The 13061-nt window shown below is 56.6% G+C and overlaps 1 protein-coding gene across 1 annotated transcript in view; it reads right to left on the reverse strand.

Annotated features, from left to right (window-relative positions):
• Positions 1 to 54: 54 nt before the first annotated feature.
• Positions 55 to 13061, reverse strand: part of RYR1 (ryanodine receptor 1) — a 107439-nt gene continuing 94432 nt past the window's right edge. Inside the window, exons 93-109 of the mRNA XM_073885139.1 lie at positions 12620 to 13048; positions 12411 to 12563; positions 11842 to 11912; positions 11133 to 11286; positions 10013 to 10099; positions 8771 to 9022; positions 7848 to 7978; positions 5770 to 5812; positions 4506 to 4636; positions 4342 to 4402; positions 3726 to 3872; positions 3321 to 3455; positions 1322 to 1478; positions 862 to 926; positions 671 to 771; positions 437 to 488; positions 55 to 290 (exon numbers count right to left, since the gene is read on the reverse strand). Of these exons, the coding sequence (XP_073741240.1) occupies positions 195 to 290; positions 437 to 488; positions 671 to 771; positions 862 to 926; positions 1322 to 1478; positions 3321 to 3455; positions 3726 to 3872; positions 4342 to 4402; positions 4506 to 4636; positions 5770 to 5812; positions 7848 to 7978; positions 8771 to 9022; positions 10013 to 10099; positions 11133 to 11286; positions 11842 to 11912; positions 12411 to 12563; positions 12620 to 13048 (2265 nt within the window). The 3' untranslated portion in view covers positions 55 to 194. The remainder of the gene's footprint in view (positions 291 to 436; positions 489 to 670; positions 772 to 861; positions 927 to 1321; positions 1479 to 3320; positions 3456 to 3725; positions 3873 to 4341; positions 4403 to 4505; positions 4637 to 5769; positions 5813 to 7847; positions 7979 to 8770; positions 9023 to 10012; positions 10100 to 11132; positions 11287 to 11841; positions 11913 to 12410; positions 12564 to 12619; positions 13049 to 13061) is intronic.

Here is a 13061-nt window from a genome sequence, read left to right on the forward strand (position 1 = left end):
GCAGAATTCCTAGATGCCTACCCCCCCAAATGTCAAGAACCCAACACAATGATGTCAGGGGAATAGCACAGACTTTATTTCTCCAGGACATGGTCACCTGTCCCCCAGCTGCCTTTGGGGAAGGGCTTTGGGGCTAAGGGGCTTGTGAGAATAAGGCACTTGAGGTGAGGGTGAAGGGCCAGCTGGGGGATGTCTCAGCTAAGCTGGTCCTCGTACTGCTTGCGGAAACAATCACCAGCTGGGAAGAAATCCCAACATCTCTCCTGGTACATCTTCCAGACATAAGACTCCTAGGGTTGGGGCACGGGGAAGAATTGGTTGGCCGCATCTTCAGATGTTCATGCTGACATGAGCTTTTTACTGCCACCTGCTGCCTGACCTCATATTAAAGCTCTCCATGTCCCTGCCCACTGCCCTCCCATTAACACCCCCTTACCTGGCCCGTGTGTTCTGTCTCGTCCTTATTTATCAGATACATCAGGAAAAACCTGAGGGTGGGAGGGCAGCGAAGATAGGTCAGGACTACCCTAACTTTCTCCTGATTGGCTGGGGAGCTACCCACCTGGATACCACACCTAACTGGTCAATGCCCAGTCCCCGGCCCCTCACGGTCGACGGCCACGCCCCCTTCTCCCCCCGCCCCCCGCCTGGCCCACGGGCCCAGGCTCACATGTAATTGGCCAAGTTGTGCTCCTCCAGCGTGTGGGTCTCGAACCCGTGGGGTGTCGTATCAAAGTAATCGCTGCCGATGCCGCAGATGAAGCACTTGGTCTATGGATGGCGGGGGACATCAGAATCCGGGCCCATTCAACCCCCCCAGGGTCCCGCATTCCCTCTGGGTTGCCCCCAGACTCGACCTACCTCCATATCTTCCTTCACTTGCTCCTGTTGGTCTCGGAGCTCGCCAAAAGCGTCGATGATCAGACCTGCGGCAGCAGGTGCGAGTCAGTGCCCGACCTCTGAGCCAGCTCAGACTCTTCCCTCTTCCGGCTACCCAGCCCTGAGCCTTGCCTCCCGTCCCCCATCTCCCTCATCTCACCCTGCTTCCTGGAGATAATAACACCTAGCGTTTATTGAGCACTTATTACGAGCGAAACACCTAGGAATTGACTTCATTCTCACAGTAACCCTGAGAGGTTAGGATAGTTAATATCCTCATTTGCAGATGGAGAAACTGAGGCCCAGAGAGGTGACTTGCCTAAAGTCTCACAGTAGGAAGAGGTAGAGCCAGGATCTGAATCCAGGCTGACTACACTCTTAAAGGAGCCAGTCTGCCTCTGGGCACTGGGCCCCCACTCTCACAACCCCGACCAGCACTGACCCTGGATGATGGCCAGCAGGATGACGATGACAAAGAAGAAGAAGGTGATGTCGAAGACCACTCGGTACAGCTCATATTCATCGCCTGCAGGGTCCTCAATCTCATCCCCGATGCCCCCACCAGCTCGGACACCCACGTACATGTGAAAGAGGTAACACTGTTGGGGGGGGGTGGCAAGCATATTGGTCACGCGTTCTATCATTCGACATTCTCCAAGGACCTCCTGGGCCCTGGGCCGAGGGGACAGGCAGACACAGCAATGACTGAGCCAGCTCTGGGCCCTAACCTCACACAGGGCTCACAAACGGGGCATCAGATAGCGACAGCCCAGAAATGATCATGGCTATGATAGGGAGGTCACAGGCAGAAGGGGCAGAGCCAGGGTGGGGGAAGCGCAAGGGCGATCAGGGGAGAAACGGGGGGAGCACAGGAAGCTTTGAAGCTTTGAAGCTTTGAAAGCCTGACTCAGTCAGGGTGATCAGGCAAGACCTGCCTAGAAGAGGGGACATGTGAGAGCTGGAACTTGAAGGAGGTGTTAAGTGGGAAAAAGTGTTCCAGGCAGAGAAAACCACATGTGTTACGTAACCTCTGGGGAGCAAAGAATACATTTTGCTCCCAGGAGGAACTGAAAGAGGTTCAGCGAGGCTAGAAAAAAGAGCTCCAGTAAGCAAGAGCAGGGAAAGAAATGAGGCCAGCTGGTGGTTAGGGAGGGCTTCCTGTAGGAGGCAGCATTTAAGTTGAAAGGTGACGTGTCCTGTGAGAGAGGGGCGTGGACATGGGGCCTGTGGTGGAAGAGGGAGAGAATGTCAGATGCAGAGGACTTGCGTGGGAGGAAACACACGGTCTTAGGGGAACTGAAAGCGGACAGGAAGCCAGGGAGCAAAAAGCAAGAGAGACTGCGGTTAGACTCGGGTAAAGCTGGCTTTTCCCTGGCATTGTGAGCCGCGGTGAGGGATTCGATTTTATCACACAGCACTGGAGTGCTACGAGAAGGTTCTGAGCGGGGAGGGGGCCACGGTCTGCCTGGCACTTGGGAAAGACTTTCCGCTTGTTCTTTCTGTGTCCCCAGAAAGTGAGAGAACCCCGTGTCTTGGTTAAGAGCTATGCGTGGCAAGACTAGGTCTCGTGGGGTCTCAAATGTCAGGCTGAGGGGCTGGACTGGGTCCTGAGAGCATAGCGCCAGAGTACAGGGCATCTCGGGTGACAGCCCTAAGATCATTCTTCTCCACTGTGGCCCGTGCCTCTACAGGGCCAGCGCAGTCTGGGTTATGGCCACCATTGTCAGAATAAAAGAGAACGTATAAACAAGCATGGCATGCTGATACTTGGGTGAAATTTATATATACGTATAATATAATACAATACTATATATATAGTTATATATATATAATATAATAAAATAATATAATACAATTATATATATATATTAAGGAATCTCTACACCCAACCTGGGGCTTGAACTTACAACCCTGAGATCAAGAATCACATACTCACTCCCCCTACTGAGCCGGCCAGGCGCCCCTGGGTGAAACTTTTATAGAACCCGATGAGAGTAGCTAACACCTATGGAATCCTTAATACACGCCAGGCACCATTCTAAGACTCTTGAGGGAGCTCCACTGAGTCTTAAAATCAGCCGTAGGCTGTAGGCACTGTTACCACACACCCATCTTAGCAGGGAAGACACCAGAGCCCGGGGAGATTGAGGAGATTACCCCAAATCTCATGGGCGCGACAGCGGCACGATGCCCGAGCACCTTTCCAATAATCACAGCTTTAAAGGCTCAAATGACACGACAATGGCAGCCAACGCTTGCTGAGCACCGATTATGTGACTGGCACTCCTCAAAGGCCCTCACAAGTACCAGCTCACGGAACCCCCACAGTAAGGCGACGAGGTGGGTACTACTACTAAGCCCCTTTGGAGACGGGCACGCTAAGGGTCGGATGGTCAGTAACGGCCCCCCCCCCCCCCGGGACCCCGGGGGGGGGGGCTCACCGTCATCATGTCATCGCACTTCATGTCAGGCTCGTTCTCATCCTCACTCTTGTTGTAGAACTTGCGGAAGAAGTTGAAGGCCACCACGGTGTACAGGTAGACCACCACCGCCAGGAGGCCCACAGTCATCACCAGCTGGGGGCACGCGGGGGGGGGGTCCCCCGTCAGCTCCATGCTCAGCCTGCCCCTCCCCACGCCCAGCTTCCTGGGTCCTCATGCCCCGCCCCCAGCCAACGTGACCCTCCCTCCTGGGTCTCACTACCCACACCCATGCTGGCTCAGCCCACCCAGCCTTGCCCCTCCTCGTGGGAGCCGCCCAACACACCGCCCCCATCCACCCCTACTCAGACTACCAGCTCATCCCCGCCAGGCTCACACCCCTCAGCAGTCAGGTCCTCTACACACCTGCTTCCCATTATGGGTGACGGAGGAGAGGATAGTGCGCAGCGTCTTGACCCCCATGGCAATGTCCAGGAGGTGGGCAGCGAAGAAGAAGTTGTTGTAGTGTCCCAGGAGGGACATCACCATGTACCAGCCCAGGTATAGGAAAGACTGTGGGCACACAGGGTCAGGGGTCAGGGAGCGTGCCGGATTCATGGGGAGCACTCTGGGGGTCAGGGAGCGCTCATGAGGGTCAAGGGGCATTTGGGGGGGTAGGGAGCACTGTGGGAACAGGGGGTCCAGGAACATTTGAGAGGGATGGGAGTGCTCTGGGGGTCAGGGTGCCATCTCTGCCTAGGGAGTATGTGGAGGATCGGGAGCACTAGGCAGTAACGGAGCACGCTGGGTAAGAAGCCGTCCCCAGGGGAAGTTGGAGAACGCTCTGCTGAAGGACATAGTCTGAGAATTCAAGAGCACCCGAGGGACAAGGGGCCTTGGGGGGCAGGGGGCTTCAAAGGACCAGGGGTGCGCAGGGGCTCAGGAGGCAGGCCCTGGTCAGGGATACCTCTGGGGTCAAGGATACCCCAGCCCTCCAAAGGCCCTTCTGCAGTTCCTCCCCCAACTATGGGCTCCTCCTCACATTGTCTGTGAAGATGACCCCGAACTTCCAGATCTGGTACTTGACGTCAATGGACATGAGCCTGTGCGGGGTGGGAGGAAGAGGGATGGCCAGATGCCTGACTCTCAGACCCTGGCCACCTCCCCTGGCCACCCCAGGCCTGTGCAGGCTGGTCCCCGACTCACCAGGTGAGTAGCCCTGGCTGTGGTTCGGGCTTTCGCTCATTGTGGGCTGTGATCTCCAGCGTGGCCAGATCCATGCCCAGCAGCTCGGCGATCCGCTCCCGCCCATAGATGTCCCCGTGCTTATCCAGGACCTGCGCAGGGGAGCATGTGATCGTGGGGACACGGCTGGAGTGGGGGAGGGCCACAGCCTGTATGGGGGGAGGCTGGGGACACTGTAAACTTTGCGTGACAAATCGGGGGTGCGTTTTTTGGGGAAAGAAGGGCCAGAGCTTTCTTCAGATCCTCAGGGGGAGGGTCTAAAAGGTTCACTTGATTCATGAGCCAAATTCATAGGGATAATTTATTATTATCAGACTAGTAGTCAAGGAACCCTATATAATTGGGCCTCTGTCATCTGTGAACTTATCTTCTCCCACTCACCCACCTCATTCACTCTGCTCCAGCCACACAGACACACAGACCTCCTTGCAGTCCCTTAGATATACCACACACATTCCTGCCTCGAGGCCTTTGCATTGGCTCTTCCTCCTGCCTAGGACACTCCCTCCAGATTCTACCCGATTCACCCCTTCACTTCATTAACTAGTGTGTCCTTTCCTGCCTACTCCTGGTCAACACACACACACACACACACACACACACACACACATTCCCCTCTTCACTTTTTTCTTGTACAACACTTATCACCACCTAAACCCTATAAACGCGCTCATCATCTGCCTTGCCAGCTCGAGTGTTGTGCTTCCTGTTGGATTCCAGCTCCCTGAAGCACACAGCAGGTGTTCGATAAATGTTTGTTGAGCGAATGAATGATCTAGTTTTCCTGGGTGCCAGATACTGCTCATGCAGCAGGCCATATAATCTTTACAACAACCCCATGGGGTCTGGCCTCTTACACTCTCACTTTGAATCTGAGGCACAGAAAGGCCTGACACAGCTAAGAGTAGAAAAGCAGGCAATCCAGCCCCAGGGTCTGTGTGCTTAAAACAGTATGCGTCACCTCCTCCCTCTTAACTAATACTTATTGGGTCCTCACTCTGAGCCTGGCTCTATGCCACACTCGTTACGTGTATCACGTCAACACAGAGGGACGGGTGATTATTGCGCCATTTCCAGATGGGCAAACTGAGGTGCTCCTCAGGCAGCCAAAGCCCCTTTGCCTAAGGTCGCACATAAAGCGACTGCTTGTCAGGGCTGGGATGGCCAGGTGGCAGCAAGAGACCCAGCCCGGGAGGCCCTGCCACCTCCCCATCCATGTCCTCACCTTCCGTTTGACAAACTTGTCCCAGTAGTTGCTGGGGAAAGACCTGCCGAGAGAGAGAGACCCCAAGGTGTTAGGGCAGGAAGGGCCAGGAGCCACCAGCCAGGCCAGGGTGGGCGGGAGTTCCGATGCTTTTCGCACAGGGGCCCCCGCACAGTAGGACTGCATCTCACCGGGAGTCGGGCCCTAAAGACCTCATGCCATTAGTTACCAGTTTTCTGATTCACAAGCTGATGCCCTACAATCCTGCCAAGGTGGTGAGTGAGTTTTGTTGGGTTTGGCGTGGAGAGTTATCATGAATCCATGGGTTCAGACCTGTTTGATGTGTTTCAATTTGTGGCACTTGCTCTCCTTACTGAGGCTCAAATTGCCCCTGATTTGTCCAGTGGGAGCCCCTTCCAGGAGCCCCTTCTGGATGCTGCTTCCCACTGAGCACATCCTTGCTTCCTGACACAAGGTAACCCTGGCTTGCTGCACTTCCCCGCCCCAGCCCTGAAATCTGCCAGTTCTCCAAGGAGCGTGGTTCCTTTTTGTGGGAAATGGTATTTAGAAGTCAAGGTCTTGGGCAGACACACTTTATTTATTTTTTTAAGATTTTGTGTATTTATTTGACAGAGAGCAAGAGAGCACAAGCAGGGGGAGTGGCAGAGGGAGAGGGAGAATCAGGCTTCCAGCTGAGCAGTAAGCCTGATGCGGAGCTCGATACCAGGACCCTGGGATCATGACCTGAGCCAAAGGCAGACACTTAATCGACTGAGCCCAGGTGCAGGGGCAAACACAACTTTATTTTTATTTTATTTTATTTTTTTAAAGATTTTATTTATTTGACAGAGACAATGAGAGGGAACACAAGCAGGGGGAGTGGGAGAGGGAGAAGCAGGCTCCCCGCGGAGCAGGGAGCCCGATGCGGGGCTCGATCCCAGGACCCTGGGATCATGACCTGAGCCGAAGGCAGACGCTTAATGACTGAGCCACCCAGGCACTCCTAAATGCAACTTTAAACAGATGTTTCTGGGGCACCTCGGTGGCTCGGTTGGTAAAGTGCCTGATTCTTGGTTTCGGCTCAGGTCATGATCTCGGGTTCCTGGGATCAAGCCCTGCATCAGGCTCTGCGCTCTGTGTGGAGTCTGCTTGTCCCTCTCCCTCCTCCTCTGCCCTTCCCCACCTCTCAAATAAATAAATAAATAAATAAATAAATAAATAAATAAATAAATTTTAAAAAAAGAATAAACAGACGTTTCTCCCCGACTCTCTCTGTTAAGCATGTGTGCTTAAATGTGTAGAAGTCAGATGTGCCTTTGATGGTGACAATGAGAGCATAGGATGTCCTTGGTGCGGTTTCTCTCCCTTCCTGTCACCACCTCTCCTGGGCAGGACCCCATAATAAAATAACTTCCAACACTTATCTAGGACTCACTGTGCCCCAGAAACTACACGAACTCGTTTCTTCAGTACAAGATCCTCGGTGCTATTATTTACCCTCCTTTTCACAGATTAGGAAACAGAGGCACAAAGAGGCTAAGTGACCAGACCAAGAATTCCCAGCGAGGCTGTGGCCGACCCAGGCTTTGAACCTGATCTGGTGTTCTTATTCTAGATATGATGCGGCCCCACTGTATGAACATGTGAAATGGGACTTGACGGGGCGTGTGGGGGCGTTGGGGACAGAGTGGGCTGGGAGTGCAATTTGGGGGTCCAGAGTCCCACCACATTGCTCTCCCACACCCTTGTTCCCTCTCTGGGGTCAGTTTAAAAATGCAATGATTTCCTATTGCCTATTCGTGGCAGCTGGGTAAGAATCACACATGGGGGCTGGGTTTAAATGCAGATTCCTGGGCCCCACCCCAGACTCACTGAGCCAGAATCTCCAGGGTCTGGGCCCCAGGGATCCCCATGTGTTACCAGCACCCGTACATTAACACTTGGGGAAATTTGTCCGTATTACGGACAGGCTTGGGGAACCTGAGTCAGGGCTGGCAGTGACCGGAACCTTGGTCTTCTGAAGCCCAGGCCCGGCCTGGAGTGGAACCCCAGCTCTTTCCCCCCACCACCCGCCCCGAGGTGGGGTCGCCAGGCCTTACGGCGTGTTGAGCACCAGCCGGTCCCACTGGCCCTTCACATCATCATCCTCAGGCTGCTCCGTGATGTAGAGGCCGTCAAACTCCAGCTTTCGGGCCAGCTCCTTCTCCCGTTTGAAGATCACCAGGGGCACCTGGATTGTGCAGGGAGGCACAGGGGTGGGTGTCAGGCACTGGCGGGAGCTGGGAGATCTTGCTGGCGCCGGGGTGAGACCCCAGGTCTGGGAGCTTCCCCAGAGCAATCAGGGCAGATGGGCCAGGGCTGGGATGGGAGCGAGTCAGGAGAGCCCAGAAGTGGTGCCTGATGCAGCCTTGGGGCTTCCCCAGGGAGGGGGGATGCATAAAACAGAGGCAGGTGAAAGGAGCCAGAAGTGAGGCAAAGCATTCCAGGCAGAGGGAAGAGCATATGCAAAGGTTCTGAGCCAAAAGAATTCTATCCCTCCAATAGTAAAGTATCAAGATTTGCTCAAACAGACCCCTTGGAACCCAAACTGAAGCTCTCATAACACGCCTTCTGGGGCATCACAAACCTCAGGGATCGTTATGTCAGAATCCACACTCCCCTGTTAGCACCTATGTTATGTCCGAGACCCCACAGACTCTCCACACACCTTCATTCACCAACTGATCAGTATATAGAAAATAATATTCACAGTGACAAAGTTTGCCTCTTGATCCAGAAATTAACCTGGTCCTAGGCCCTGGCTCCTCAGCTGTGACCCACATGGGTTCCCAGTTTGAAGAGTGTCCTTGCTGAAGACCCCAATCCTGTACTCAGGCCCCCAGCCCTTACTCCAGTTCCAGGCCCCCTCTGTCCCAACCGCCACGGGAGATCCCCGGCCCCCGCCCTCGACCCTCGCAGCCAGTGGCCCAGCACCTCTCCCTGCCCGACAAGCCCCTGCCCCGGAACCATGCTCATGGCCCACCTTGAGGCAGTTGTAGCCAATGATGCAGAGGAAGGCCACCAGCGTATGGAGCAGACTCAAGCAACGCAAGGCCGGCTCCATGTAGCCCGTGCTCTCCTCCAGGAAGTAGTACACCATGTTCTCATCCTCGTCGCCCTCCGCTTCCTCGCCGGCCCCCGAGCCCCAGCCAGAGCCGCCACCAGAGCCTGCACCTGACAGGTCCCCGGCCGCCGAGCCCTCCACGTCGTCCTCCCCTGGTGGAGAGTCTGAGACCTGAAAGGGGGGCAGAGCTCAGTCAGGGCCTGCCACACCCAGAACCCGCCGACACAATTAGCAGCCTCCGTTCCTGAGGCTGGTTGCGGGGGACAGTCAGATACAACTTCGGTGAGACTGGCAGTCAAGATGAGGGGTGGGCCCGGAACCCTGGCTAGCAAACCAGACTCTGTCCTGGGAAGCTGACTGTTGGACTGACAGGACGACGGAAACCGTTGGAGCGGATTCTCCTTAACAGCGGAGCCTTAAAGAGACTGACCACCAATATTAACAAGAATACTGAAATTAGGCATAGCTAACATTTACACAGTACTTTCTATATGCCAAGTGCTGTTCTAAGTGCTTTACACACGCTAATCCTCTTGTAATCCCCACAGCTCTCAGAGGTAGATACTGTCAGGGTCCCATTTTACAGATGAGGAAACTGAGGGGCAGTGAGATTAAGCCCCTTGCCTAACATCATACAGCCAGTGGGTGGTGGAGTTGGGATTTGGTCCCACAGAAGCCAGCTAGACCGCTTCTCCATCCTGTTGGCAAGACCCCAAGGGCCCCTTTGTCTCTCAGGAGGCCTGGTTCTTAGCCCCTTCCTCCCATTCCATGAGCTGCTCATTTCCTCCTCCCCACAGATTTCTCTTTAACTTAGGCGAAAGCAAAGAAGCTCCACTGAATCAGTGCATGTTGCAGAGAGGCCAAGTCCCACACCCAGGGGCATGGGGCTGGCGAGTGGCAGAGCTGAGCGTGGAAGCCGGAACTGGTTCCCTGCTCTAACTCCTGCAGATGGTCAGGCATCTGTCCCAATGCACCCCGATACCCACATATGCTCCCATGGGGGTCCCAAGATCCAGGTGTCCAGCCCGAACCTCCCCAGCACCCCTGATCCAACACCTCGTCCCTTCACTGTGGGGGCCCTGGGAACCTGGTAGGGGCTGAGCCGCCCCGTCCCCCAGCCCAGATAAGCGCCTGGTCCTCCAGGCCCCTCGTGACCAGCACCTTATAAAACAGCAAGATGAAGTTGATGGCAAAGGCCAAGAAGAGGGCAAGGAATCGCAGGGTATAGAAGTTCCGGGAGAGGTAGTTCTAAGATGAGGAGAGAAAGAGAAAGAGCTCACAGTCCACCTTCTTCCCTGGAGAATTCGCCCCATCATCCACCCACCAATCCAAAACCTGGTCCCACAACCTACTTATCGAGTGCCTACTGTATACCAGGACGTGTGCTAAGAGCTTTATACACACGAACGTGTATGGATCTCACCACACCCCCCACGAAGCGGGCACGGTGGATCTGCCCATTTTGCAGATGAGAACACCGGGGCTTGGGGAGGTGTCATGTCTTGCTCACGGTCACACAGCCAAGAAGTGGCAGACCTGAGGTTTGAGGCCAGGCACCTAACCTCCGGAGCCCGCACTCCCAACCACTCTGGTATGCTGCTTCCTGTGTGAGGCTGCCCCGTCTGCTTTAGCCCAGAGGACACTTGCTTCCATCTCTCCCTCCCTCTTTTTCTCTCCGTTGTTCTCCCTGTCCCTCATTCTTCCCATGCATCCTCGCTGGACCACCTTCCCCCCAACAGGTTTCCTTCAGCCCCTCATGTCAGGCTGGGCCTGGAGAGGAGGCAGGACAGGTGGAGCCCTGAGCCCTGCCCTCCCAAACTCCCTCCCTTCTTCCTGGCTTGGATGAGATGAGTTCTCCCAACCTCGGACGGGAGGGGCTGGGACCGGTGCAGTGGCTCTGACCCAAACAAAGGCTGAGAACCAAGAAACAGGCCATGGTGGGAGGAATGGAAGCATGGCCTCGGTTGGATTTAGCTCTGGAGAGCACATGGGGGTGGGAAGCTGAGGCAGGTGGCCCCAGATGAGCAAAGGTATGGAGGCTGGAATAAGGATCTTGAGCAGGGAGAGGCCGAGAAGCCAAGCGGGGGACCACCTAAGATGCTGCCCTGTGACCAGGTCCCGACTCCGTCTGGGGACATCTGTGCCCAGCCTGGCTTCTTCTGAGAGATAAGCCTGGCACAGGTGAGCTCAAGAACGGGGTGCAGAAGAGAGGTGGTGTGAAGGCACCGAGGGGTCTCCCTGGGAGAGGAGGTGTCAGCAAGCCCCCTTGTGGGGTCCTCACCAAGAACTTCACCCTCTGCACTTCCAGTTCTCCCCAGAATTCCAAGCCCCCGCCTCCAGCCTCCTCCTTCTTTGGAGGGGGTGGAGGAGGTGCCATCTTCTTGGGGGGCTCTGGTGGGGGTTCGGGGACTTCTTCCTTCTCCCCATTCTCAGCACTGCAGGCAGGACACAGAAAGAGTGAAGAGGTGCCCGGGCAATCCATTCATTCATTCGAAGCCATGCACTGGGGGCCCACCCCATGCTTGGCCCAGGTCTGGTGTTCGGGACACAGTGATGAGTCACTGCCTTCACGGGGCTCAGTCCAATGGCGGTACAGACTGGTCACCAGGCAGTGGCAGCCCAGAGTGGTCAGGGCTGGGATGGGGGACGCTCAGGGGGTTGTGGGAGCCCCAGAAACACCTCTTCCACTTGGTGGTGGGGCGTATGTGTCAAGGTAAGCTTCCTGGAGAAGGAGACACGTAAGCCCAAATGGGAAGGAGGAAGACCGAGATGAACATGGGAGAGAGTGCTCTGAGCGGAGGGAACAGCCCACAGGAAGGCTTGGGGTAAGAGAGGAGCATTCATTTCCCTACTCCCTTTGACAGAGCCCCTCCTCTGGGCCCCAGTCTGGTCTGGATGAGGCTGAGGACACAGCGTGACCTCAGGAGGCTCCCGGTCCAGGAGGGAGGCAAGGATAGGGGCCGGGCCCCTTGGACTCCAAGGCCACTCACTCGGCTTTCTCGGGCTCGGGCTCGGGCTCGGGTTCTGGTTCTGGAGGCAGCTCCTCTTCCTCCCCATCCACCTGGAAGCAGGGCAAGCATCAGGGAGGAGCTGCCACCCCAGCGCCTCTCGGAGCGCCTCTGCCTGTTCCTCTTTGTCCCTGGGCAACCTACATTTTCCTCTCCTGGGGAAAGGTCATTTCCCCTAGGCAACCTACATTTTCCTCTCCTCCCATCAGAAGAGGGATTTTGAATCTTGTTTTACAGAGGGGAAACTGAGGCCCGGGAAAGTGGAGCGCCTTGCCAAAGCACTGTGCAGAGTCAGGCTGACTCCAAGTGGAGCTCCTGTTCCCCAGGGCTTCCCATCGCCTTGACACCCGTGGCACTCAGGGCACGGAGGGCCTGAGGATGGGGGCTACTTGATTCCTCACAACCACTTGTGTATCTCTGAGGGGCTCTCCCAGCGGCCCTGACCCTATCCCGGGCTGTTCTAGTTCCCGGTCCCCTTTCCCCGCTCACTAGGTTTCGGAGTCTCTCCTCTCTTTGGCTGCAGATATCTTGATGTCTCCCAGAAATACTACCTGTTTTAGGGTCTCCATCTCTGAGTCCACTTCTCCGGGCGTCTCTCTATCCCTGGTCTGTGTCTCTCTGGTTTGTCTCTGCGGGCCTCCCTCTCGGGCTCTCTCCCCTCTCTCTCTGTCTCTGAGAGTCTCCCTCCCCGTCCGGTTCTCCCTCTTATGCCCAAAGTCTCCAAAACCCCACAACTCCCCCACCCCGCGGGCCCTCTCACCCCGAGCTTCCTCTTGATGATGGGGGAGCCCTCGGGCGTGGGCGGCTCCGCGGGCGTCGTGTCACCCATGTCTCCGAGGCCGCCCGCCCCTTCGGGCCGGAAGGGGCCCCCGTCGGCCACGGCCACGGCCCCGTCGGCGCCTCCCGGGCCGGCCTCGTGCGCCGCCGCCTCCTCGTCGCCCGCGCCCTCCGCCTCGTCGCCCGCGCCCTCGCCCGCGCCCTCGACGTCCGCGTCGCCGCCGGGCCCGGTCGGCTGCTCGCCGTGCACCTCGTCGCCCGTGGGGTCGGGCATGCCGGCCAGGAGCTCGGTCACCGTCACCTTCTTGGCGCCCTCCACGAGGCCGCCGCCGAAGAGCGAGCCCCAGAGCAGGCGCAGCGCGCCCGCCGCCGCGCCCGCACCCGCGCCCGCCGCGCGCGCCACCGCCGCCCAGAGCAGCGCCGCC

This window comes from Callorhinus ursinus, unplaced genomic scaffold (genome assembly GCF_003265705.2).
Source record: "Callorhinus ursinus isolate GAN/ISIS: 27379988/994484 unplaced genomic scaffold, GSC_fseal_2.0 scaffold61, whole genome shotgun sequence".
Classification (NCBI taxonomy): Eukaryota; Metazoa; Chordata; class Mammalia; order Carnivora; family Otariidae; genus Callorhinus; species Callorhinus ursinus.